Below are 24,497 nucleotides of genomic sequence, written 5' to 3'. Positions count from 1 at the left end.
AAAACCCAAATCTTAACATGATAATAGAAACCTTATTGGAGGAAAATGCAGAACTCTGCCCCTTGTTATTCACTAACATCCTGGTAAGTTATGAACCTTCAGATTACTATTGCTTCAGATTATTGGCTATTTGCATCAGTGTCCTTCATAGTTAGTAAATAAACAAATGTGTTATCCTTGAAATCCACTGGATGAAATTGTCAAAGTTATTCTTCAGAAGAACAACAATGCTCCTAAAGGAAAAAAAAAAATCATCATAACTATCTTCAAGAATCTATAACTTCAGGATGCACATTCAATTTTTTTTCTGCATGACTGCAAGGTCCTTTAAAGGAAAGAATACCGAAGTTTTTATAGGGAACCAATTATGGTAAAATTTGAAGTGTATTTGAAAACTAGGAACTCTCTGCAGCTTTCACTTAAGCTAAAACAAAAGGCACAACACTCTCAACTTTAATACACCCTGTACTCCCAGAAACTGGGAGAGGGAATAGCTCAAGGTAATAAAGCATAGTAGTAACTACCAACAGAACTGTTAAGGTAGTTTTTCAGCACGGTTTGTTATACCAGCAAAGTGTCAGTGCCTTCCATTAGATCCTAAACACAAGCCAATTTTAGTGTAAAACCACTGTCAACATCCGTGATGCTATTATGGCACTCTCAATGCATTGAGTTTTATTAAAATCTCACTGCTCTAAAATCATGCTATTCTGTAAGAATCTGCTTACTTTTCTTTAAAAACAAAATCAAGAATTTGTTCCAATCACAATCACATAGTAAAATACAAAAATATAACCAGAAGTTGCCTTAGAAGATAAAAGTCTCATGAGACATAAACTTGCAACTTTTTTCTAAATTTAGGAATTTCTGGTTGAAACCAAGAGTATTTCAATTCAACCTCTTCATGTTTGCAATATTATAGCATGAACTTTGCTAACTTCACTGGTTTGCTATAGGGACAAAATTCGTCACAAAAATAAAAACCAACTAGGCAGTAATGATTTATCCTGCAATATAGACTTGTATATATTATAATGACATTAAATAGCATTTTAAAAACCATTTCATATTTTTCAGACTAAGCTTAACTTCTTGTAAATTAAAACCAAGTGCTGCACTTTTCTATAAATACTAAAATTAAAATTAACTGTAATAGTTTAGAAATTGCTTACAAAGCACATTTAAGGAGGAAGGTTGTTCTTATAAGCTGCAATTAACTTTTGCACAAGAATTCAGTTGTGGCTGGAGTCTGGCTACAAGTTTCAGCCCACTTTCTACTTCAGAAAAGGAAACACAAGCATGCACACTGGAGATCTGAAACTTTTTGATATAGTGAGGGCATTTCCTTTGGAAACAGTGTTTAGTTCACAGGCCAAAGGAATTGAGAACTCAAAGGACAGGAAATCTGAGAATTAAATTAGGTATGAATCGTCATATTAATTTGGGAAAAAAGAAGATTTCTTTCTGTTCACATATAGTAAGTGCTGAAGAAAAAACAGTGAGATTTTTGAGTTTTATTAATGACACCAATCACAAATTGGAGAAAGACGACAACTTTAATATTGGCCAAATAATTTTTAACTCACTTTTTTTAAAGGATTATTATCTTGGGTAGACGAGAAAAATTAGATTTTGATTCTGGTGTATTATCCATCCACACCCACTCTGATTATAAAATGAAGCAAAATCTAAACTTAGATATATCTCACTTTTCACAGCTCTACTGTATTTGTTAAATGCTTTAGGAACGCTGAAAACCTGGGTACCAAATGGCAAAAATTCTGAAATGTGCTTGTCTATTGTTTGTCTGTTTGCTCAGGAAAACAAAAGGACTGTTGTAAAGTGGCAATTTCGGGCATGTGTTTTTTTATCAAAAAGAGGGCAACACCTCTAATTTGTGTTCTCAGACTGAGCTTGTCATTTGCCTTTTACTCAGTCGTGGCTTTAATCTTACCTTCATCTGCCACAGGTTTTATGTTACAAAATGATCTATTGGCACACCGCGCACCAAAATGTATCAGTTCTGCTCCTCTCACCTAGCAAAATGGAAGGCAAGGAAAAAAAGCCTAACAACTGGGGCTCTTACAAAAGCCAACATTATCAGAACAGCAAACACAAGGGGGAAAGTCAGACCTTTCTTTCGCATTTCTTCCTTCCTGCCTGTGTGTCAAATCTTGCTCTGGAAAGCAGTTTCACATCCTTCCCCATGAAGTCATTCTGCTCTGTGAATACTGTGAGTGCTGAAGAGGTAATTTTAACTATGTATTAGCTGAGCCGAAGAAGCATTCTTGGCTAAGGAAAGTCGGCTGTTTAACTTTCCTGAAAGGACCAGGCAAATCCAGAGCCCTGCTGTTGCTAGGAAACTGCAAAACTTTAATTTTCAGATGAGCCTTTCCACTATATGGCAGCATTACTAACTGCAATAATTAGGACAATTGCTTTGCTCCACTTCACACACAAACACACTAAAACTGGCAGTGCCCCACCTTCAGAGACAAATCTGGGAACAGCTGTGTTAAGCAAAGTGGTCCAACTGGCACTTCACAGGCCGGATCCGGCTGGCCCACTGCTTTTGTTTGGAAAGCAGGCACATGCACATAGAGGAAGAGGAGGAAGAAGAGTTGACATCCAAGTCTGTTTCTAACCACAGCATTTGGGTGCATGCTAGAGAGTCCTTTCATGTGGCCCAGCAAGGCATCTCCTCCTTCCTATGCACCTAAAAAGTTTGAAGCGCTCAAACTCAAGCCTCTCGGTTCCCAAGACAAAAAGCTGGAATACAGCAGGTTTTAAACTTTTAAAAAATTTTAAGATTTTTAAGATTTTAAATTTTTTTCAATTTCAAATACTGGCCTTTGGCAACAACATTTGAAAATTTTAGTCTTAGGCTATCTTAGTAACATATGACATTATAACGCTCACTGGCAATTCCCATCCAGCAAAATCGACCCTCAGGCTAGAGTGAAAATCAGACAACCATTCAAAACAACCGCACGGACAAGATTGAGGGGCTGATGCTCATCTCTGGCTTTCATAATTCTATATGAGTATCCATTTCATAAAACGAACTCCACAACAGGGTTATGTTCAGACCCAAACATTACAGCCACTAGTCATGTTAGCAGTGTGGTGTTACTTTACAGTTGAACTCAGATACCACATCTTTCATCTGCCCTCTGGTACACAGAACACACATTAAAAATAGAACGAGAACATACTTTTCATGCTCCAGTGGCATTTATTGCATCTCGGGAGAAACTAGTATCTGAAACTATTCATTTTTCTAAACTACGACAAAGTATTTGTGCCATATTTATAATTGATAAATATTCCTTAATATCAAAACAACCATCTGTTCCAAAAATTAAATCACTCAAGAAACTGCACTTCAGTTAAAAGGAACAGAACAAATTACAGCAGGTGAGCAACACTGCCAGTTCCAGGGGCTGATCTGTAACCTGAGTTCTCATTTATTTTTATGTTTTGGGGTTTCTTTATTCATTAGATACATCACCTGAAGCTTTCAATTCTTTCCCCCGCAATTGCATATTAGGAACTTTTTTGTTGAATGGAAGCAAGGATTCTTCCAAAAACCTTGGATACCAAAAGCAAAAGCTTTAAGAAACTAAGTTTCAAACAAGGCAAGGCACTACATTAGAATAAGAATGCAGTTCTACTGATCCAGAAAAGCAAAAATTGTGTCAAGAGCATACCTGTGCTTATTATCTCTTTAACTGATCTTGAAAGAAGAGTCTCTCAGACTGCCAAAACAGAATACAACTGAGCACCCACAAGAAGTGGTGGGAAGAAGAGTAATGCAGTTAATGTAACACATAGGGCATCCAAACTTAGAATGCATTTTTAATGCTTTTACACAAGTATGAAGAAGAAAATATTGTATGATTGGAATAGTGAAACATCTGAAAATAACCTGTCATTCAGAAGAGAGCAGAAAACTTTATTATTTTTTGTACAGTTGGCAGTTTAGGGAAAGAAGGAAACAGAACTAATCCTCAAAGAACTTTTCTTGCAATACTGAATTGCAGAAGTTAGGAAATATATCATTCACTGTAAATGGTATATGCCTAAGCTTAGAAGTTGCTTAATGTTTTCCATGATAAAGCTTTGCTTTCAGTCCTTTTTAACTTTGCCAGTCTTTGCTTCAGGTTGTTTTTTTTTTTCTTTATAAAAGATTTAATTAAAAACAACCCAGCCGTTTCTGAGTCTGTGTTGGAGAACTTATTTTTCTGGCCAATGTTAAACATCCTCTCATGCCAGATTAAGAAGCCTTAGTGCTTCCAAGCACCAAACCAGAAATTTGTCAGATGAGTCAGGAAGTACTCGTTAGCCTCATGAAACGCTGCTTGCTCCAAAGCTAAGATTTCAGCAGTGAGTTAGTCAGAGTCACAAGGGAGATGTTTGGTCTCAGATGAGCCACTCCTCTCTCACTTCATTGTCAATGCAGAGAGAGAAAAAGCACTTTTAAAGCATCATTCATCTGATCTGTCAGAAGTCTACTTTAGGATGAGATGAATTGCAGACCAGAAGTGCCCATTTCTCCCCACTAACTATGAAGGGAGTCAAAGCCAACTGCAGACACCCACTCTGAAGGTGTTCAGTGCTATGAACCCCATCCACAGAGCCTCACAGCTCTGGTTTGAAGAATTTCATTAACCATTAAGGCATTTTAGTCAAGAATGATATCATCTCAGCAGGTATTTCCCTGCAGATGTTCCCACCAGCTGACCAATGAATCGGTGGCCAACAGAGAAGGACTACAGCTTTCTCATCAGAACTATACCCACAGTCACTCTGCCTGTGAGAAAGAAAAGGAAGGATTGTCACAATTCAAACCCTCAGCTAAGATTTCCGAAGGAGTCTCGGAAACGCCCAACTCTTGCTTGAGTTCTCCATAAACTGGGAGCTCATTTGTGAAACCCAGCTTATGACATTGTTTGTTTTGGCACTCAAGAAATATGATTATACAACTGTGTGGATGACAGTTCTTTACGAGGTGTTTTTGTATGTACTATCTTAGCCCAGAGTCTTTTCTGCTACTCATACAATCTGATTGTTTAGTTACATTGAAGCATTGACTATAACCTCCTGGCCAATGGATGAAGTTTATACTCAAGTCAAATTCTCAGTAAAATTACCTTTAAGCCAAATACAAGCATTACATTTCTCTGTAAGGCAACGACATTCATACTAAAGCTAGTAACAGACTTTACCTTTTTTTTTTTCTTCTCCTTTCATAGCATAGCTTGTGACATCCTGGGAACAACATAGCCTCAAGTCTGACGGAACTAACTCACAGTGATGTGAGAAATCACAGTAAAAAAAAAAAAGAATGTCCGCACACACTGTCACTGCAAATTCACCCAGTACACACCCCTTTGCACAGCCCCTCTACGTTGAGGAAGGGTTGTAAAAATTTACCCGCTCTTGGACCACATTCAAAGTCACAGGCCTTTAGTTACCAACAACAATCATATCAGACGGGTCCTGCCAAGGTCTGCACGCTACTAATAAATGAATTCTGAAAGTTGTGACATGCACAAGAGATCAATATTTATACCATTTCTTTGTAAAATTACAGTCCTCAAGCTCCTGGGTTGGAAACTGAGGCAGAGATCTCATCACTTGGACCTTAGCGATTTGAGCAGTTTCATGGCTCAAGCAGATGAATGCTTACGCCTGCCTGCAACTCCTACCTCTTTCCCATGACCCGTGGTCTCTGCTGCTCTCTCTTCCCATTCTATCCTCCCCTTACCCCTCAACCTACATTTAACTTGATAATTTCAGCCTAACTTAGTGCTAGCACAGCAGCAGACAGAAGCTCTGTCAACTGCAGCTTATCAGTCCTGTGAGCGGTATCAGCTACCAGCCTCCTGGAAAAACACTTTAAGAGACTGTTAGACTTTACAACAATTGAAAGAAATAAAGGTTAAAAACTTAATTTCACGAAAACTCACTTTTTACATATCATATAATAAAACACAGTTGCATCTGTAACTAAAAAGTCAGATTCTGTAAGTAGTAGAAAAGACTCTGGGCTGAGATAGTAGCCACACAAACACCTCTTAAATAAGTCATCCACACTGTTGTATAATCTTATTTCTTGAGTGCCAAAACAAAGTACTTAAATTTACAGTGGCTGTTATTTAAACCTTGTAAGCATGCACCCAACAGAAGTAAAGAGAGAGGGAAAAAAAGGCAAATTAAAGCAATTTGTTATTGCAGGTTGACATCCATCATTTGACCATGTATAATGTAAAAAGCAGCAACTATTAATCACTGCAAGTTTCAGGAAAAACAATCCTTCCTTTAAAAAGCCAATATATAGTATGAAATACTCTATACTTACTACTTAATTATTGTTTAAATATGCTGAAGAATCTTAATATTCTAAGAAACTTTTTTTAAACACCACAGCTCATAGCAGTCAAGCGACTGCAGGGTATGTGGTGAACAAAGCAGTTCCACCCGCCTCAGTGGCTGCAGAAGATGAGCAGGCACACCATGACAAAGGCTGACAAGACTGCAGGAAGAGAAAGGGCAGTATCATGGCTTAAGCAGCTGAATGCTTGCCTGCGAAACTGAATTCCATCCCTGCTTCTTTCTACCCCACAGCCGCTACGTGATGCCAGCCTAGTCACATAAACTGAGATTTCAGAGATGGACTTGGTGACCATACAGTTATTAAGACTCTGATTTTCAGATGGAAAAAAAAATAATCAAAATACCCCACTGGAACACAAGAAGCTGCTTTGAAAAACAGAGCCCTCATTTTAAAGGTAGTTTGTAACAAACCCAATGCCTTTAAAGAGAAGAAAATTCCTAATATTTTACCTAAGCTATTCCCTTCTATAATCTAATTGTACCTCGGCATGAGTTACAACTCAAATAGTCTCTGATGTAGCATCTGTAGTCTTCCATCTGCAAAATAGTTAAGCATCTACAGAGCAATCAACCTGCCTGAATCCTACCTCAAAAGAGAGAGACGTTTGCACTTCCCATGTGCTCATTCAATCTTTATACCCAAATGAATACTAACGAAGCAGCATTCAAAACTTCTCAAAGAATATATATACATATGTTTCCCTTTTTATTATTCACAGACATTAGGCAAATGAAGATTCCAGAAGTCACTCACATCTCACTTTTTCCCAAATTCATTATCACTGACTGAAAAAGGCTTCCAAACCTACGTATCCAGGACACTACAAAAACACTTACCCATCTCAGATGATCTGAGAAAGTTACCAGTTCAATAATTTTCCCTGTTTATATACTCTTAGTATATTAAAAATTTTGACATGCTAGACAGCCATCATGAGTAGATGTCTCACATCATACATACTTTTCACTATGCCAGGTCATTAAGGATAACATTATTTCCTAAAATTTCTCCGCAAGCCAAAGAGCCTACTAATTCTACAGAATCTGTCATTTCTCTGTCCTATTTAACAGTAGAGAAGAAAAGAAACAGTGGACTAAATTAAAAACAGGTGCTTCACACTTGCCTGCCGCACTAGCAGTGTGCCAAGCGTCACATGAGAATATTTCCACTGCAATGTTTACTAGAGCTGAGCTAGCCAGTTGAGAGAGCATACAGAAAAAACACCTCAACCCTGAACCTAATTTGAACCTTGCCTGTAGTTTGGGGGGAAAAATGAGAAAGGTGAACTTTATTTAACTTTTCCTACACCTCTGCACTTCCTACACTGGGTCATAAAAGGCAATGAAAGGGAATGAAGTATCAAAAAAAAAGATTGCTTATGGGATAATCTGGCCTAAGTGAAATTAAGAAGAGTACGAAATTCAACTAGAAAAGCTGTTCCTTCCTCCCTGACTGCAGGCAAATCAATTTCTAGGCCAAGGAGGTTTAGATAAGTTCCAAACTTTTAGACATTTATCCAAACTAAACCACTTGAGAGTCACCCATCATTTAATGTTGAATACCTTGGCTGGGGAGCAGAAAAAACCTGCCAAATCTGCACATCTCCAACAGGTCACACACTGGCCAAAAACATATATCAAAAACATCTGAAAAAATAAAATTATGCTGAGCTTTATCTTCTGCCCAAAGAAATGTAAGAGATAAGAAAAGTAATCAAAATAAAAGGCACTACAATGGAAAGAAAAAAGATTTCAGTGCACTGAAGTTCATATGTCTGGGTTAAGCTAAGACCTTTACGCTTTTCCTTAAGAATTAAAAATATAGCATACGAAGATAAATGAGACTTTTCTCTGAATCTTTTATTTTTCCCAAATTTTTTTTTAAAACAAACATCAAGAGACATCCCCATCATTAGCACTGGGAACTTGTACGTACCAAATTGAGGTATGCCACCTCATAACTAGATTACAGATTTCCTCTTTATGTTGATAGACTCCCAGACTGTCATTTAGGACCCACATAAAAGCACAATAAATTATGCACTGAGAAAATGTTAACTGAGGAAAGGCAGTATTATTACAGTACAAATGAAAATAAAGTTTACATAAAGCCACAGCATCCTCTGTGAGCCAAGAGACTTGCGCTCACATATGGATACAGAGTTCTTGATTTAATATTCTGGATGTTGGGCAGATGTGGATTCAATCTGCTATTTTTAACTTTCCTATAAACAGTACAAGCTTTATGTGCCAGCCTAAAAGACTGCATGTGCTACTGAAAAAATCCTTATGTACCACTGAACATTGTAATTTCAAAATGGGCAATACTCATTAAAAAATGAGAAAAATCTATTTCAAGGCACTAAGTAATGATCAATAAAATCTAGAATTTCAGTAGAAGCTGGCCTTTCCAAAGCAAGTCACAACCATTATCTACTTAAACTATCCTGTAAATACAGTATACATCATTACTTCCAGCATGTAGATAGGGAATATTAAGCATTAACACAGCTTGTTTGTTATCACAGCAGATCCACTCTAGATTTCCCTACTTTAACTAAGATTATAACTAAAAGTAAGATACCCAAAGCTAATCCTTATAGGAGGTCTCTGCAGTCAGAGGAATATTAGTACTTCCAAATTGCGATTCATCAGACACAATGAATCACATGAAATTGTGATTTTACAACAAGCCTCTGAACATGGTCTCCAGCATTTATTAAATGTCATGTAGGATGGTTCACCTCAAAACATACATACATATAAAGTTCTCACAAGATTAATCCCAGCATGGATGGTGACAGTATCTCAGTTTAAATATTAGATGGTGTATTTTTTTCTCTTTTTAATAAATTCCAAGATAGATTAGCTTTTTCCTTGTAAATGTAACTCCGTAAGTATTGTTTTGAGGCTGATTTCTTGCAACATTCTATTTATCACACAGCTGAATCAACAGCTGAAGTTTTTAGACTGCTGTTCAAATCAGCAGTCGGTAAGTACTTTCATTGTCCAAAGTCCCAAACAGACTTCATGAAATCTCTGGCACTTCTTGATGGTGCATCCTTTTCTTCTTATTTTGGGGAAAGACCATAGTCAGATTTGTGGATGAACAATGATCAGCAAAGAAGAATAAAAACAAAACTTTAAAAAAAAAAAAAAGGTTGCAGAAGCAGTGAGCATCTTTATTAAAGTGCAAGTTTTTTGACTAAGTAAATTTTCTCTTTTGAAGATTTCTGAATTCTGTGTATTGCACCTTCTGTAGAGAGGATGGGTGCCAAGCCATTAATACTAAGACAGACTGCTTTACCCCAGGTTCATGCATATTCACCCTAGGACCACTTTTCTGCATTGCCCCAGTGGTCACAGCATAGTGCATTATAGTTCACAGATCAGAATTCAGCAGCGAAAAAAACCCTAATGTTTGCCATATTAGTCACTCTGAAAATTAGTTTACAACTTTAAACTGGCAGAAAAAGCCAACTGCAAATGATTGGAAGAATCACTTGACTAAACTAGCCTTCATTCAAAGATTAAGTTCTCATAATCACAGCGATGATATTAACTGTGACAGACTGTATGCAAAAAATCAGCATCACTGGGATGCTGCTTGGTAACTGAGTACATCTCACGATTATCTTATTACCAACCTCAAAGATACAAAACAAGACAGAACGTAGTTCCCTGCATTATGCTGCTTCCAAAGAAAGGATGTTACTAGTCACATTCACTGAATTCTGCTGGAGAATACCCGGAGTCAGTGCTCTGACAGACTGCCGTGTAGTTATGGACCAAGCCAGAAAACTGCGTCTGTGCATTTACAGCACAGTTCTTATTTGTGGCCAGGCCAGCCACAAAGCTGCCTCTGCACTGTCAGAACCATCTTTTTTACTGTGTTCTGGACTGCAGCATGACTATGAGACACCCAGGCTATCAGATGTCAAATACTGTTGAAATTTACTGTTTTTTCCTTTGGAACTAGAGTTTGGCTGCTGTTCACTAGCTGGAATTAAGTATTCGGCTTGCAAGACAAGACTAAATCAGCGTATTTTTCAAAGGATTTGTTAAAAGTGTTCAGGGAGTGTGACAACAGGGAGTATTTTTATGAAGAGCAGCATATGCTCCAGAAGGAGGAAAGGATCTATTTGACACATTGCAGCATTCATTTTTCATGAATCCTTAAAGCTTTATCAGCTTTGATGAAACACAAGTCAAAGTTAAGGTTGAGCAACTACTACAGTCAGATCTGAGGCCCCACAGATTTATTAAACAGACAGGATAGAATAGCAACTGCCACCTCTTTCAGGGACTATAAGGTGGAAACTCAAATTTGAAGTCATATTGAAGGAAAAGGATCAACAGTACATTGCTAATCTGTACCTTGTGAATGTGTCATGGTGGGAGTACGCAAGAAAGTTTAGATTTAAGATCCTAAATTCTGAATATCCATCTATAAAATTGTCCAAAATACCAAAAGTTAAGGAAACTAACTTGTTATTCTTCTCAGAAGTTGTATTATATCTTCTCAGAGGCAATCATTAGTGCAAAACAAGGAATCTGAAGAGGCATTAAAGGGTAAAAAAATAATAATGATAAAAAAAAAAAATCAAGCATTCTTCTGTGCCTTGATTGCAAGCCAGAAAGTCAAGGCAGTTTCTGGTTTTCCAAAAACAATATGAAGACTTACCGAGTTTTGTTCTGTAGTTATTATAATAAGCAAAAAGGTAAGTTTATCAACTCTGAAACTTAATTACCACGAAAACAAAAAAATCCATCTCAACCATTTTCAGACTTCCTTTCATTCTGATTCAGATACTTTCTCCCCCTGACAACAACCCATAATTTGTCAGTTATCTTAAGGACCATGAACAACAGTAGTAGGAACAGGCACAATGTCTGGCTTTGAGCTTGGTAATCACGTCCTTTTCTCAAACTCGGTTTAAAAAGACTGAAGCAGGTCAAGCATCCATTTACAAAGAAAATATCTGAAACAAATAACTCAGTTCCACAAAAGGCAGAGATGATGCTGATAAAAGCGGACAGTTACTCTGTTAAACAGGATTGTGTACACAGAATCTCTGCTAAGTAAGGAAGCCTAGTGCCAAGCAGTAACACCATTGTAAACATTAGCTTTTCTCCTGAAAATTTTTATTATTGACTAAGATTAGAGCAGCAGAGATGACTGGTCTAGCATTGTTGGAAAGAAACACACAGACAGAATACAGCCTTGTACTGTTTTCATTTACCAATTCCCAACTCCAGTTTCATCTTGTCACTCTCAGAGCAAAGGCAAAACTAACAAGAAATCTCACCCCTCAACACACACACAAATCAGCAGAATTAAAAAAAAAAAAAAAAAAAATCTTTTTTTCTTTCTTTAACTGCTGTGAATGAAAGGCAGCAACGGGAGAGTTAATGCAGCTAGTCTCATCTGAGTGAAATTATTACGGTCAGATATTTTTCTGCATTAGACAAAACCTGCAGCCTTTCTGTGATTGCTAAGGCAAAGACACTTGATTCAATACAATTTCTTCTGGCTGAGCTAGCTACTAAATATTTGTAACAAATTTCAAGGGGGGGAGGAGAGGGGAGAGCAATCAGGTGGCAAATAAGTCACTATCCCAAGTGTAAACAAAGTAACTCCCCTGTTATTTTCCCCACAATGAGTTTCATGAATCTACAACTGTTTTTGACAGGCCTGGAGGCAATGGAATACCACAGTTTATGGAAAGCACTGCTGACACCAGTAGGAAACTGAAGAATTTTAGGGAAAGCTCATTATCATGCTGATTTACATGGGAGTTTGTTTGTTTGTTTGTTTCCCAGAACTAATGTGTTTTGGGCTTAGACTTCAAAAGCTTTAGGTATTATATGAACAACATTTCTCAAATTGTTGAGAGGCCAATGACCATCAGTGGTTGAGCTACAGTTCTGTGCATGAAGGCATGTTTTCCTAAACGGGAGAAGAAAAAACATAAACAGCAGAGAGTCTAGACATTTCCTTCCGTAAGGTGACACAAAATGAAACAAAAAAGATTATACTGAGTGAAGCAGGGTTAAAAAGCACTTCAAAATTATTTTATTTACAGCTACCCCTTGTTTCTTACTTTAAAGAGATATTGAAGAATTTTTAAACATAATTTAAGCATAAAAGCTGTATATACTACAGTAGACACAACTATATACACACAAGTTCAGCTATGATAAACTAGAGTACTTCCCTTAATACTGGATTTAGCTATACCATCCCAGATCAGCAGAAAGCTGGAGACGTAGTCTTAACAGTGTCATTACTGTTTTGGATTTGTGCCTGTCATCAGAGCCCGCTTCAGTCAATGAAAGATCATGCTTACCAAGGCTGGGATCATGTACTTTCAATGTAATAAAAGTTGGGTTACGTTTTTTAAAGTTGTGAATCCCATTTGGCTTTGAGCTCTAAGGCGTAACTGTTGTTGAACTACTGACTTAGACCAAAGTTTAAATGCTCAGAAGCTTTACCACAGAATATCTGAAAAGTTTCAGTTCTACCACCTTGAACACCACAGCAGAATCATTTACCTTGTCAGGCTGACTATTACAAAGGACAAAAAAAGCAAGCACAATTCATCATGACACAGTGATCCAATACTTGTAAGTGTCAGAATTCATGTCCCAGCTTTGGGTCCCTCCTTGCAGACTACAGCGATGTAGCTTTTGGTCCTGGCATGCCTCTATAGCCACCCCAACCTCCCAGGAAAAGGTGAAGCTACTTGCAGCACTCCTGAGAGAAAGAAGACAGGCTAGATGAAATCATACTGTGGGACATGTTTGGCCCATCAGCTGCCAGCTGAATCACATTGACCTCAGCAGAGACCGGAGCTACGCTGTTTACAGCAAGCCTGTGCCAGGGAGCAGGATAAAGCAACAGCTGCGCTCCGTCTCTTGGCTCAGCCTCAGGCACCCACATCGCTGTTCAACGGTAGCCTAGGGCTAAAGCAATTCACATCCATGCTGAAGTGCAAGGCAAACAGAGCCCACCGTGTTCACAAATTTCACCTCCAAGTGGCCAACCACGTTGAGGTCCTTCTAAGAAAGACCCTACACCTATCTTGACTGCCTAATTTCAGTCACGTAACAGCACTGCAGTGTGAAAAGAGGCAGCTGCTAGGCCAGGCAACCACCACTGGGGCTCCTCCTCCATGCGCGTTGAGGTAGCAGTATGCCCCGAGTATCAGTTGAACACAGGTTTGCAGCCAGCGCGGACAGCCAATGAGTTTGAACTTGAGGCCATCTTATAAGCAGAATATAGAGGAAGCCAAAAAGCCTGGAGCTCTCACCCGAGTTCTGCACCAGCTCCTTACACATCAGAAGAGCTTTACCTCAAGCTTCTACATCTGCAAACCAGGAACATTAGTTACTTTTTAACTAGGGAGTAGTACATCAACATTTGTTAACATGCAAGGGTAATTTGAATGTATGATTACACTGATAAAAGCAGGGCATGACTGCAGAACAAAAAATGGGCTACCGCATAGCTATCATAATTTGTCTATTTTATGGGAGGATGGAAATTAAAGCAATGTAATTAACCCACATAAGCAAATATTTCCTGGTCTGTTTTGTTTTTTTTTTTTAAACTTAATTTTGTGACCTCAGGTCTTAGAGAAACAATTCTTAAACCTATGAAGAATATGCTACACACAGCACAGGAAGACTGAACAAGCATGCAATCACTGCAAAGGAGATGAGGGCCTAGGAACCAGGCTCCCCCATAAGCAGCCTCATGTGCCCACCTGGTTGACTCAAGCCTGTCAGCTTCATGTACAGCTTCTTTTCAGGAGCTCTCCAATTTCACTGAGAGTCAAATTGAAATGCAACAAGGCAGAACCAGAGATCTGCTTGCCAACATCTCATGGTCAAATGGCACAGCAGATTCTTTCAGAGTGACTTAGGAACTATATTGAAAAATATGTTTGTATATCAATCTTACACAAAAGAAAAAAAAGTGACCTTTAGAATTTGCTGACTGGTATGCGTAGCCAGCACGGTTTTTTTCCTCCTATCAGAAATCAGAACATTTACTTATATGAAGAATTCCAGAAAACACTGCAGAAAAGTTTCGTTCCCCAAAAAACATTTAAGCAATATTTAAAAAACAAAACAAAAAACCACCTTAACTGCACTGTTTTCAAGGGCTGTAAGTGTGACAATAATTGGTCTTCAGATCAAAGGCAGCTCAAGATAGATGCAGTCGTTCATCTCTTCATAATAAATCTAAACGTTCAAATTTTCTAAATCATTTGTAGTGGCTGTAATGGGCGTAAAAGCTTCTGTCTAACTAAGTCTATTTAGTGAGAAACAATAAGACTTTTAATCGTACAGTGAAAAATATTACTTGCAGAGTCAATTAAAACAGAACGGAAATACACAATTTGTATTATATTCAGGGAGAAGATTCCTTCTTAGCTGATTCAACACCTAGAAATCATCTGATGTGTTCCTAGCTACAAAACCCAGTGACACAGGGTTCACAGTCTGATTCCGGGGAGCCTTCTCAGATTTAATATTTAAGCTCAGGAGGAGAGAAAGACAAGCAGAGAAAATGGACAGTTGTAGGTCGGGTTGTTTTTTGGTTTTCTTATTGGTTTTTTTCATGCAAGTAAGTTTCATGCAGAGGAAAGAACAGGAAAAAAAAGAACTGCAGTCCTAATTTTTTTTTTCCTTTATCCAAAAGTCATGGCACAGAAATGAGTCACTTCAAATAAACAGTGCATGCACATGTACATAATCTCATCTTGGAACAATGAAAGAAGTCCAAATTTGCATGGTTAGCACCAGACTTTTAGAGATGCAAACAACTTCATTCAAAGCTTCATTAAAAGGTAGGACTCATACTGGGTTTGGATTGTCAGTGTTTCTTTCTATATGACCCATCACAACTAAAAAAAGATGTTAGTTCCAAAAGGAGAAGTAATAAAACAGAATCTCGCTCCATTAGAGAATCAAGGTGTATTTCTTCTTTTTGTTTTTAACATCTTCAACATTTTCTGAATATAGCTCTGATCTTGCATTTGGCCCATGGCAATATACCAAAGGAAAGTTAATGAATTCCACCTAACCTATTTATGGTTATTTATTTGCATGTTTCTAAGCTTGTTTAACTGACATTAAAGGAGCTATTTCATAGAATACATGCAAGTTGAACCAAAGTGAAGCCTTTCAGGTTACACACAGAAAAAGCAGCAGGGTTGATACAAAGCCATTTTTCACAGGTGACAGGTAGAAAATAATGTTCTCCACTGTTGAGCGAAAGCATGCAAATCTCTGAATGCAAATAAGCATTTCTGCAAGAAGACAATATTCGAAATTGACCCCAACTAGTATCATTAAAGCAAAAGACACCTCTTGAATATAACACGTCACAGCACCTGAGATGTATCACAACATAGTAACATATAGACTTGATGGATTGCATCAGGCTTGTTACTGTCACTTAAAACTCACCTCATGCACTTGGATATAAAAGGAATACAATACTGGTATATTACAGGGTCTTGTTATCAGAATATTTAGTTCGATGGCACAATGCAGAGCTTTGCTGGAGACACCTGTATTCACTCTACGTGTGCAGTACCATGCAAAGATAAAAGATCAGGTCCTCATAGCTCTGCTGTTGTATTAAAGCAGCACAATATACAACCTAGTCAGCCCTAACCTCTCAGACACCAGCTTCTGGTTCTGAACAACCGGACCAGATGGTTGGTCTGCTTCTTTCCACTTTTTTGTATTCTGTGGTATATACACCCCCTGAGAGGTGTATACCCTATGATGGGTAGACTACATCAGTAGACATGGGAAGGGCTACAGATGTCGTCTCTCTGGACCTCTGTAAGGCCTTTGACACGGTCCCCCACAACATCCTTCTCTCTAAACTGGAGAGGTATGGATTTGATGGGTGGACTGTCTGGTGGGTGAGGAATTGCTTAGATGGTCACATCCAGAGGGTAGTGGTCAACGGCTCAATGTCCACATGGAGATTGGTGACGAGTGGCGTCCCGCAGGGGTCCCTATTGGGACCGGTACTGTTTAATGTCTTCATCAATGACATAGACAGTGGGATGGAGTGCACCCTCAGCAAGTTTGCGGATGACACCAAGCTGAGTGGTGCGGTCGACACGCCGGAGGGACGGGATGCCATCCAGAGGGACCTGGACAAGCTCGAGAAGTAGACCTGTGTGAACCTCATGAATTTCAACAAGGCCAAGTGCAAGGTCCTGCACCTGGGTCGGGGCAACCCCCGGTATCAATACAGGCTGGGGGATAAAGGGATTGAGAGCAGCCCTGCCGAGAAGGACTTGGGGGTACTGGTGGATGAAAAGCTGGACATGAGCCAGCAATGTGCGCTCACAGCCCAGAAGGCCAATCGTACCCTGGGCTGCATCCAAAGAAGCGTGGCCAGCAGGTCGAGAGAGGTGATTCTGCCCCTCTACTCTGCTCTGGTGAGACCCCACCTGGAGTACTGCGTCCAGCTCTGGAGCCCTCAGCATAAGAAAGACACGGACCTGTTGGAGCGGGTCCAGAGGAGGGCCACGAAAATGATCAGAGGGCTGGAACACCTCTCCTATGAAGAAAGGCTGAGAGAGTTGGGGTTGTTCAGCCTCGAGAAGAGAAGGCTTTGGGGAGACCTTATTGCAGCTTATCAGTACTTAAAGGGGGCTTATAAAAAAGATGGCAGCAAACTTGCGACAGGACAAGGGGGAATGGCTTTAAACTAAAGGGGGGTAGATTTAGACTAGATAGAAGGAAGACATTTTTTACGCCGAGGGTGGTGAAACACTGGAAGAGGTTGCCCAGAGAGGTGGTAGATGCCCCATCCCTGGAAACATTGAAGGTCAGGTTGGACGGGGCTCTGAGCAACCTGATCTAGTTGAAGATGTCCCTGCCCACGGCAGGGGGGTTGGACTAGATGACCTTTAGAGGTCCCTTCCAACCCAAACTGTTCTATGATTTAAACCAAATACACCCCTAGCCATTGAACCAGTTGCAGGGGAAGAAAAAGGAAAGAAAAAATATTAAGTATTCCTCTAGAAAAACAGCAAACCCTGCCTGCTGAGCTAAGCGTCAGAGAGCTAACCCTTAACCCCCTCCCCACTGTTCACTGTCACACCAGGAGCAAAGATAAATTGCAGCAGGAAAGTTTGTCAAAATTTATTTAAGAAGTTATTGCCCTCAGCTGTCATTCTCACCTTCCTTTCAGAGATTGCAACCCCTGCAGCAGAGTCAGCAAGACAAGCATGTGCTTCCAGCTCAGCTACATTAGTTACCATGCCGTGTATTAGCTTAAACTAGTGACAAATGTTTACTGTACCCTGACATACTAGCCTTTGGGCTGAAGAAGTCAAAGCACCCCTGCCAATTCTGAAGTGGGGACACTGGCCTTCAGAGGGCTTCAGGGCAGGCAGCTGGGTACAGGCAACGAGGATTTCTTCAGTGGCTGCCAGAGCCTGAAAATTAGGATCCAGAACATACATTTCCTCCTTCCCCCTTTCATGGTGTAACATGAAGAAAAAGAATTGCAGGGACAAGAAATTAGGGTTTTGTTAAGAGTGGTTCAACTACAGTACAGAAGTAAGGAAGACCCATGCTTCAGTCTCTGTCTGGGCCCCCTCCCAAGTCTAACATCGGCTCCGAGTGAAGATGGGGCTGCAGAGACAGATATCAGACAATGCATTTTGGGGCTGCCTTATCGTGCAGGATGTTGGTTACAGAAGTTCATACATAGCAAAACAACAGAAACAGACTTCAAAATATTCCGCTACACTCACAAATGATCTGACATAGTTTCCTGGATTGTCAGAGGAATACTCATTTTTCTCAGGCAAACTTTTAGCTTTATTCCTCAATACTCCAGTCTCTCTCTAGATGTCTTCCTTTCAGTCGACTTTCATCCTGCTGACTTCAGTGTCTGCAGTCATCTCTAAATGCTGTGGTCAAATGGTCGAAGAAATATTCCAAGCCTCAAAACAGATTGCTGTACATCCCTCATGAGGTAAAAGGATGATCAGGATTGCATAGAACCAAAATGGAAACATCCAAAACTCATGCAAGTGTAGAGGCCACTCCTTCACTTAACACTGTAGCACTTCAGGCAGTAAGTTTCAGGCAGACAAGTGAAAGCTACATCTCTTTCTATATAGCATCACCCTTCCATAGGTACAGGTCAGACATTTAACTTTGACATCATGTTTGCTTTCATAGTACATCCAGAACAGAAAGATCCTTTGCAGCTATAGTAAGAGCACAAAGAGGCTGAATCACTCTAGCTGCAACATCACTAACCAAGCCACGCTACCTTTTCACCATGTTCCTTAAGCTGTTTATGAATACCTGTAATTTGATTTTCTACATGGGATAATTCTGAAGAATTTTAAAAATCTTCAGTTAGCTCCTAGGCTCACTGTTCCTGTGTAAAATTGCTTTTATTTTGTGCAAAAAAGCTTCATGCTAATGCCCAGTATCTGTGGCTTTCAGTCTATAAGTGTTGCCTCTCTCTTTCCTCCCAGAGATACAGTCAATGATGCAAGCATCCTTGTTGTTTCTCTGTTAGGTAGATACCATCACCCACTTCTGCATAACATAAATTACTTTGTTGACAGCTTGTTTCTAGCACAGACCAAGCAAAGAGACCTCATCTTTCTGTTATCAAGCCCTTATTTCAGAATTTGTTGTAAATTTGCTCTCGCAAGTGCTGTGGTTCCCCTTTAGCAAAGCATCTTAGAAAGTTTAGTGATTTCTTAAGATCAGGGTCATTCTGCATTACCTGCTGGTCTGCAATAACTAACTGAAGGCATAAGTCACACTTCCATTCATGGTAAGATTTCAAATGATGGGAAGTCAGTAATGAGCACACTCAAGGAAAGAAGAGACATCATACTCTTATTATGGAATATAGGTGGTTTTGCAGCACTCTTCTCAGTGGTTTACTGAAAAATCATCTACTAGAAAATCTGCCTGCAGACAGGAAAAAGAGTTCATCTTTTTCTTTGTACTCTGTCCTTAAAGTTTGCTAGTTTTGTCATCAAAGGTACCAATTCCAAGAATCATTATATTATAGATTCATAGTAAATAAAATAGATAAGCTTACTTGGGCCGGGGGGGGGGAGGGGGGTCATGACTTTAAGTAAATGGCTACAATTTCAGGGAGAGTGGGGAAAAAGGGATAACAGCTAGCATTTTTATCAAAGACCCCATTGTTACTATTGTAACATTGTTACATTGTAAGATGGACCTTACTGCTCAGTCTTTAAGCATTAGTAGATGCTTACTGGTTAAGGTTCCAACTAGTAAACCAAGAGATGGCTACAGGCAAGCATCTTTTAGAGAACTCCCACTCTCAGAGCAAGAGGAACTGCTTCTCAAGGTTCTGCCCATGGTGTACAGAAAGTAAATATACATTATAATAGTTATCTTAAATATACATTATAATAGATATCTTCAGTATGGGAAACATCTGCTCGATAACTTACACAGGCTGTAATAAAACTTCTTTAGATTTTTTTTTTTTTAAAGTAAACACACAGTAATTTCCTAACACAGAAAGTTCATCACAGGATTGCTCATATTAAAACTCATTCTTAATGTTGTTCTTCATTAAAAACTGAATAGATGCCAACAGTCCCAACCCAACACATTATTCTGGAAAAAAGAATATGGCAACAATGAACTGTATCTATAAAATATAGAAATTAAAAAGGACTGATTTTTCAAAGATTAAAGAAATTGCAAGGTAGCGGATTAAGAATATCGCATGTAAATGAACAATTATCAGATTCAGCATTTTTGGATAATAGCTTGATATGTATTCAAAAACAACACAGAGCAGGAAAACAAGAAAGGCATAACAAAAGTTCTCAGGAAACAATGACAGATCACTGTATATAAAATGAGAACTGAAAAAAATAAAGGCAGCACTTTAAAATCCATAGTAATGAAAATCCAATATGAAATGTAGGTCCACTGCTAGCTGATACCAGAAAGATAAAAGAAGAAAAAAAGAAAAAAAAAAAAAGGAAAGCAAAACAATAAAGTGAAAAGTGTAATGGATACTTTTTGTCCCTTTGCAGAATGAAGCAAGAAGATGCAATTACTCCATGTGACACTGTTAAAGGAACCAAAAATTTCCCCATCTTTAGCATGTAGTAGGAGGAAATGAAGCAGCAAGTACTAAGATAAAGACACTTCATCTCAGTGTGCCAGCATAATTTTAGAAGTTTAAAGGTTCTGTCTGAGGATTTCTCTGAACATAAATTTTAGACATACCACAGGAATTGGGAAAACTCCAAAGGATGGGGCAAATGTCAGTACAGCCTGACTATTTTAAAAAAAGATAAAAGGGAACTACAGAGATGTTCAGTTAAAAAAGAGAGAGTAACTGCAGCAATGCAAGGACAAAAAAGCTATTAAAAATGTTGATGCTAGAAGAGCTACTTGTTAAAATATTAAAATAACAGAAGAGCAAAATAAATACTCTATTAAAATGATTGTTTATACTTAAGAGCTTTTTTTTTTTAATTAAGGATGCTTGCATTTTCCGGGTAACATTGCAGTTAATGGCAGTTAATTTGGGATCCCTGGCAATGAGTTAATGCTAAAATACTACTAACACATTCAACATGGTTTTCAAAAAAGTATATACAGAGAAATAAATCTCTCCGCTTTTTGACAGCTTGCAGGTCTAGTTGATAAAGGTGACTCATGCTAATACACTTGAGTTTCTCTTAATACAGGTAACTTATAATTAAAGGATGCTTTGACCAAAAAGTTTGCCAAATAAAGGCATACATTACATACATACAGATTAAAAAGTTGTCCCCCTGGCTGATCTCAAAATGTTGCTACCGGAAAGAAATCCACACAAAGACTATTTTGGACAGTCTCCTTTGGAACAATTCCTGGTTCAGGACTATTCAACTAGTTTTTAATGGACACTAAAAATTATATAAAGTATTTGCTGACTAAACCTGGACATAAGAGTGTTGCAGGAGTATCCAGTAACAAGGCACTTTACAAAGTGATAGTAATCACTGATAAAATGATCTTGGTCCTATAAGATGACTTGAATGCAAAAGTCTGCAAAGGTAGGCCACATCCCCAGACAAGAGACACCCACTTCAGAATGCAGCAACTTAAGAAAACATTTTAAATAACTGTCTCAAGCTCTCAGTACAATGCAGAGCAGGTGTGTGCATAATACATTAATAGGACTATTGGTAGAAACAGAGAAATAATTTTGCATTGATGAGACCATCAGTACACTATTATGTGTACCTTCAGAAGGGCTACAAAAATACTGGAGATACACAAAGAAATTGCTAATTTATGGTTGTGTACTAAGACACACAAAGAATCTATTTATTGCACACTTATGAACCTTGCTAGCAGAGATATAACAAAATCCCCTGACTGGGAAGTTAAAAAACAACAACAACAACAAAGGATGTGAGGTTCCTCAGTATTTGGCGTACTTATCAGGATGAAATGGACTTATCATCATATGAGAATTTAAAGACTGAAGTTTTAAGAAGTATTCTTTAACACATCTCATGAGCAAAACAAAGTTGTTCTTGTGAAAGATGTTAAGTCAACATGGACTTAACAGTACTCCCCCTCTTTGGAGTCTGTGAATCACCCAGTTTCCTAATGCCTCTTATAAGGAGATGAGAAAAATTATGTCTGTGTGTCTGCAATATGTCCACATACTCACCTTGATGAGTTTTAATGACACCTGTTGACTCAAGGGCTTCCTCTGCTTGCTCAAAAAGCTCACAATTCTCTGCCACACTGCCCAACCAGCCAGATGTTTTCTGAGTGGAGAAGGGACAGCAGCTTTCTTTTGAACCATCAGACACCAGTCACCAGCTGGAGCCTGGACAGGGTGGGCAATACTCACAAGCCTTCTTCCTCAGGACACGCTTCTACACTCCCTTGTTCAGAGCAATGCTGGATCGCTCTGTTCCTGTCTGCATGCAAGCCAATTTCACTGTCCAGGTCTGGAGTTAGAGTGGTGAACATGAAGCATCTGGCCAAGCCAGATCAGAGGCTTCTGGCTGGCCTGTCTTCATGCTACGTCTCGCTCTAAGCTCCCAACCAGGCTGGAAGAGGGTTCTTGGCAAAACACACTAGCACGAGTTTTGCTACTCCTTAGGGCTTGGTTGGGTACCATAGAATTCACAGTCCTGCTGGGGCAACACATCGTGGTGACTGAAAGAGCTCGTGTAAGGGCCTGAATTTTTTCTCACACCTCCTCCTCATCCTTGTGCAGGACACTCCTGAAGACCGGGCTCTTGCTCCCTTCACACAAGGTTCCCCTTGCAGCTATTTTCCTGTCTCCACACCTCTGCTCGAGACCCCCCTCAGTCTCACATTTGCCCCGTTCCCCCTCTTCTCTGGCCTCTCTGACACCACCTTTACCGAGCCTTCCCCAGGTCGGCCGGCTGTGACCCCACACAACCCGGGAAGGTGGCAACGGGCAGGGGCAAGCCTGAGCCCGCGGCCCCGCCTCAGCCCAGCCTGCTCACCCGCGTCGTAGAAGGCGTCCAGCACCGCTGTCTCCCCGAAGTCCAGCTCCCCGAAGTTGACCGTGCCGAGCTGGGCCCCCTCGGCCTCGCAGGCCCGCAGCAGGCACTGCCGCGCCCCGGCCTCGGGGCTCCGCGCCCCGGCGCCCCCCTTGGGCGGGTCGTTCAGCACGTACACGGCCCGCAGGCAGCGCGGCCGCGGGGCTGCCGCGCCGACCTCCGCCGCCTCCCCACCGCCCGCCGCCGCCTCAGCCGGGCCGGCGGCCGGCAGCTCCGGCTCCGCGCAGGGGTGCGCCGGCTCCGCTGCCGCGCTGCCGCCCACGGGGCTCTCCATAGCGGCGTCGAGGGCTGAGGGGAGCCGGTGACTGTCGGCAGGTGCTCAGGCGGGCCCGCGCCCCATCCCAAACAGTTGGGCGAACTCCGGCGGCGCCGGGTGAGGCGGGTCCCTCCTTCCGCGCGGCCCTTCCGCCTGCGCTTCTCCCCCCTCCGCGGCTGGGCGCTGCGGACGGGCGGCACCGCTCCCCGGCGGGCGGGCACGGAGACGAGTTGGGGCGAGGTGAAGGCGGTCGGCGCGGAGCGGAGCTCGGCGCCGCCCTCCCCGGACGAGACAGCCCGGGGGAGCCCGGCGCGGAGCCCGGCTCCCCGCCGACGACACAGCCGGACAGCCCCGCCGTGCCTTCCCAGGACAAACACCCCGTTTCCCTCCGCGACCACAAGCGGTACGGAGAAGGAGCTAGCACCGTCGGGGCGATCGCGCCTCGTTTATTACTTCCTTTCCCCGCCCCTCGCCGTACAAGCAGTACCTCCGCGCACCGCCCGCTACTCTGCTGTTACTGCTGTGGCTGCTGTTATTATTTTACACGGTGGCACCGTGCGCCCCGCTCGGGTTCCTCTGAGGGCTACAGGGGTTAGGCTAAGGCGAGCGGCCTGCAGCGAGGAACCCGCGCGTCGGGCTGTTATCGCCCCCCTTCCCCGGGCTGCCGTGAGGGGCCTTTCCCCCGCCCCGCGCGCGCGGCCGTTGGGAGCCGTTTACCCGCTGTCTGCCGTGAGGAGCCGGCTCAGCCCCGGCTGGGCTTCCCGCCGCCGCCCCGAAAGGGCTGCCTCCTCCCGAGCCGCGCAAGCAGCGGCGCTCCTCATAACCCGGGGGTCTGTCTGCTGTTGGCATCTTGGATCCGCCCTGTTTCTTAAGAAGCAGAGGCAACTGCTACTGCTTTTTCTTCCCTCGACTCGCTCTATCGTAGCTTTTAGAATCATAGAATCATTGAGGTTGGAAAAGACCTCTAAGATCATCGAGTCCAACCGTCAACCCAACACCACCACCCACTAAACCATGTCCCTAAGCGCCTCATCTACTCGTCTTTTAAATACCTCCAGGGATGGGGACTCAACCACTTCCCTGGGCAGCCTGTTCCAATGTTTAACCACTCTTTCAGTAAAGACATTTTTCCTCACATCCAATCTAAACCTCCCCTGCCGCAACTTGAGGCCATTTCCTCTTGTCCTATCACTAGTTACTTGGGAGAAGAGACCAACACCCACCTCGCTACA

At 41.1% G+C, this 24,497-nt stretch overlaps 1 protein-coding gene across 1 annotated transcript in view; it reads right to left on the bottom strand.

Moving 5' to 3' along the window:
• Positions 1-23,283, bottom strand: part of MAP3K15 (mitogen-activated protein kinase kinase kinase 15) — a 94,167-nt gene extending 70,884 nt beyond the window's left edge. The window contains exon 1 of the mRNA XM_076356657.1: positions 22,953-23,283. Coding sequence (XP_076212772.1) covers positions 22,953-23,283 — 331 coding nt within the window. The remainder of the gene's footprint in view (positions 1-22,952) is intronic.
• Positions 23,284-24,497: the final 1,214 nt, after the last annotated feature.

This window comes from Aptenodytes patagonicus, chromosome 1, assembly GCF_965638725.1.
Source record: "Aptenodytes patagonicus chromosome 1, bAptPat1.pri.cur, whole genome shotgun sequence".
Taxonomy (NCBI): domain Eukaryota; kingdom Metazoa; phylum Chordata; class Aves; order Sphenisciformes; family Spheniscidae; genus Aptenodytes; species Aptenodytes patagonicus.
The sequence above is the reverse complement of the archived record's forward strand: the minus strand, read 5'-3'. Positions and strand labels throughout refer to the sequence as shown.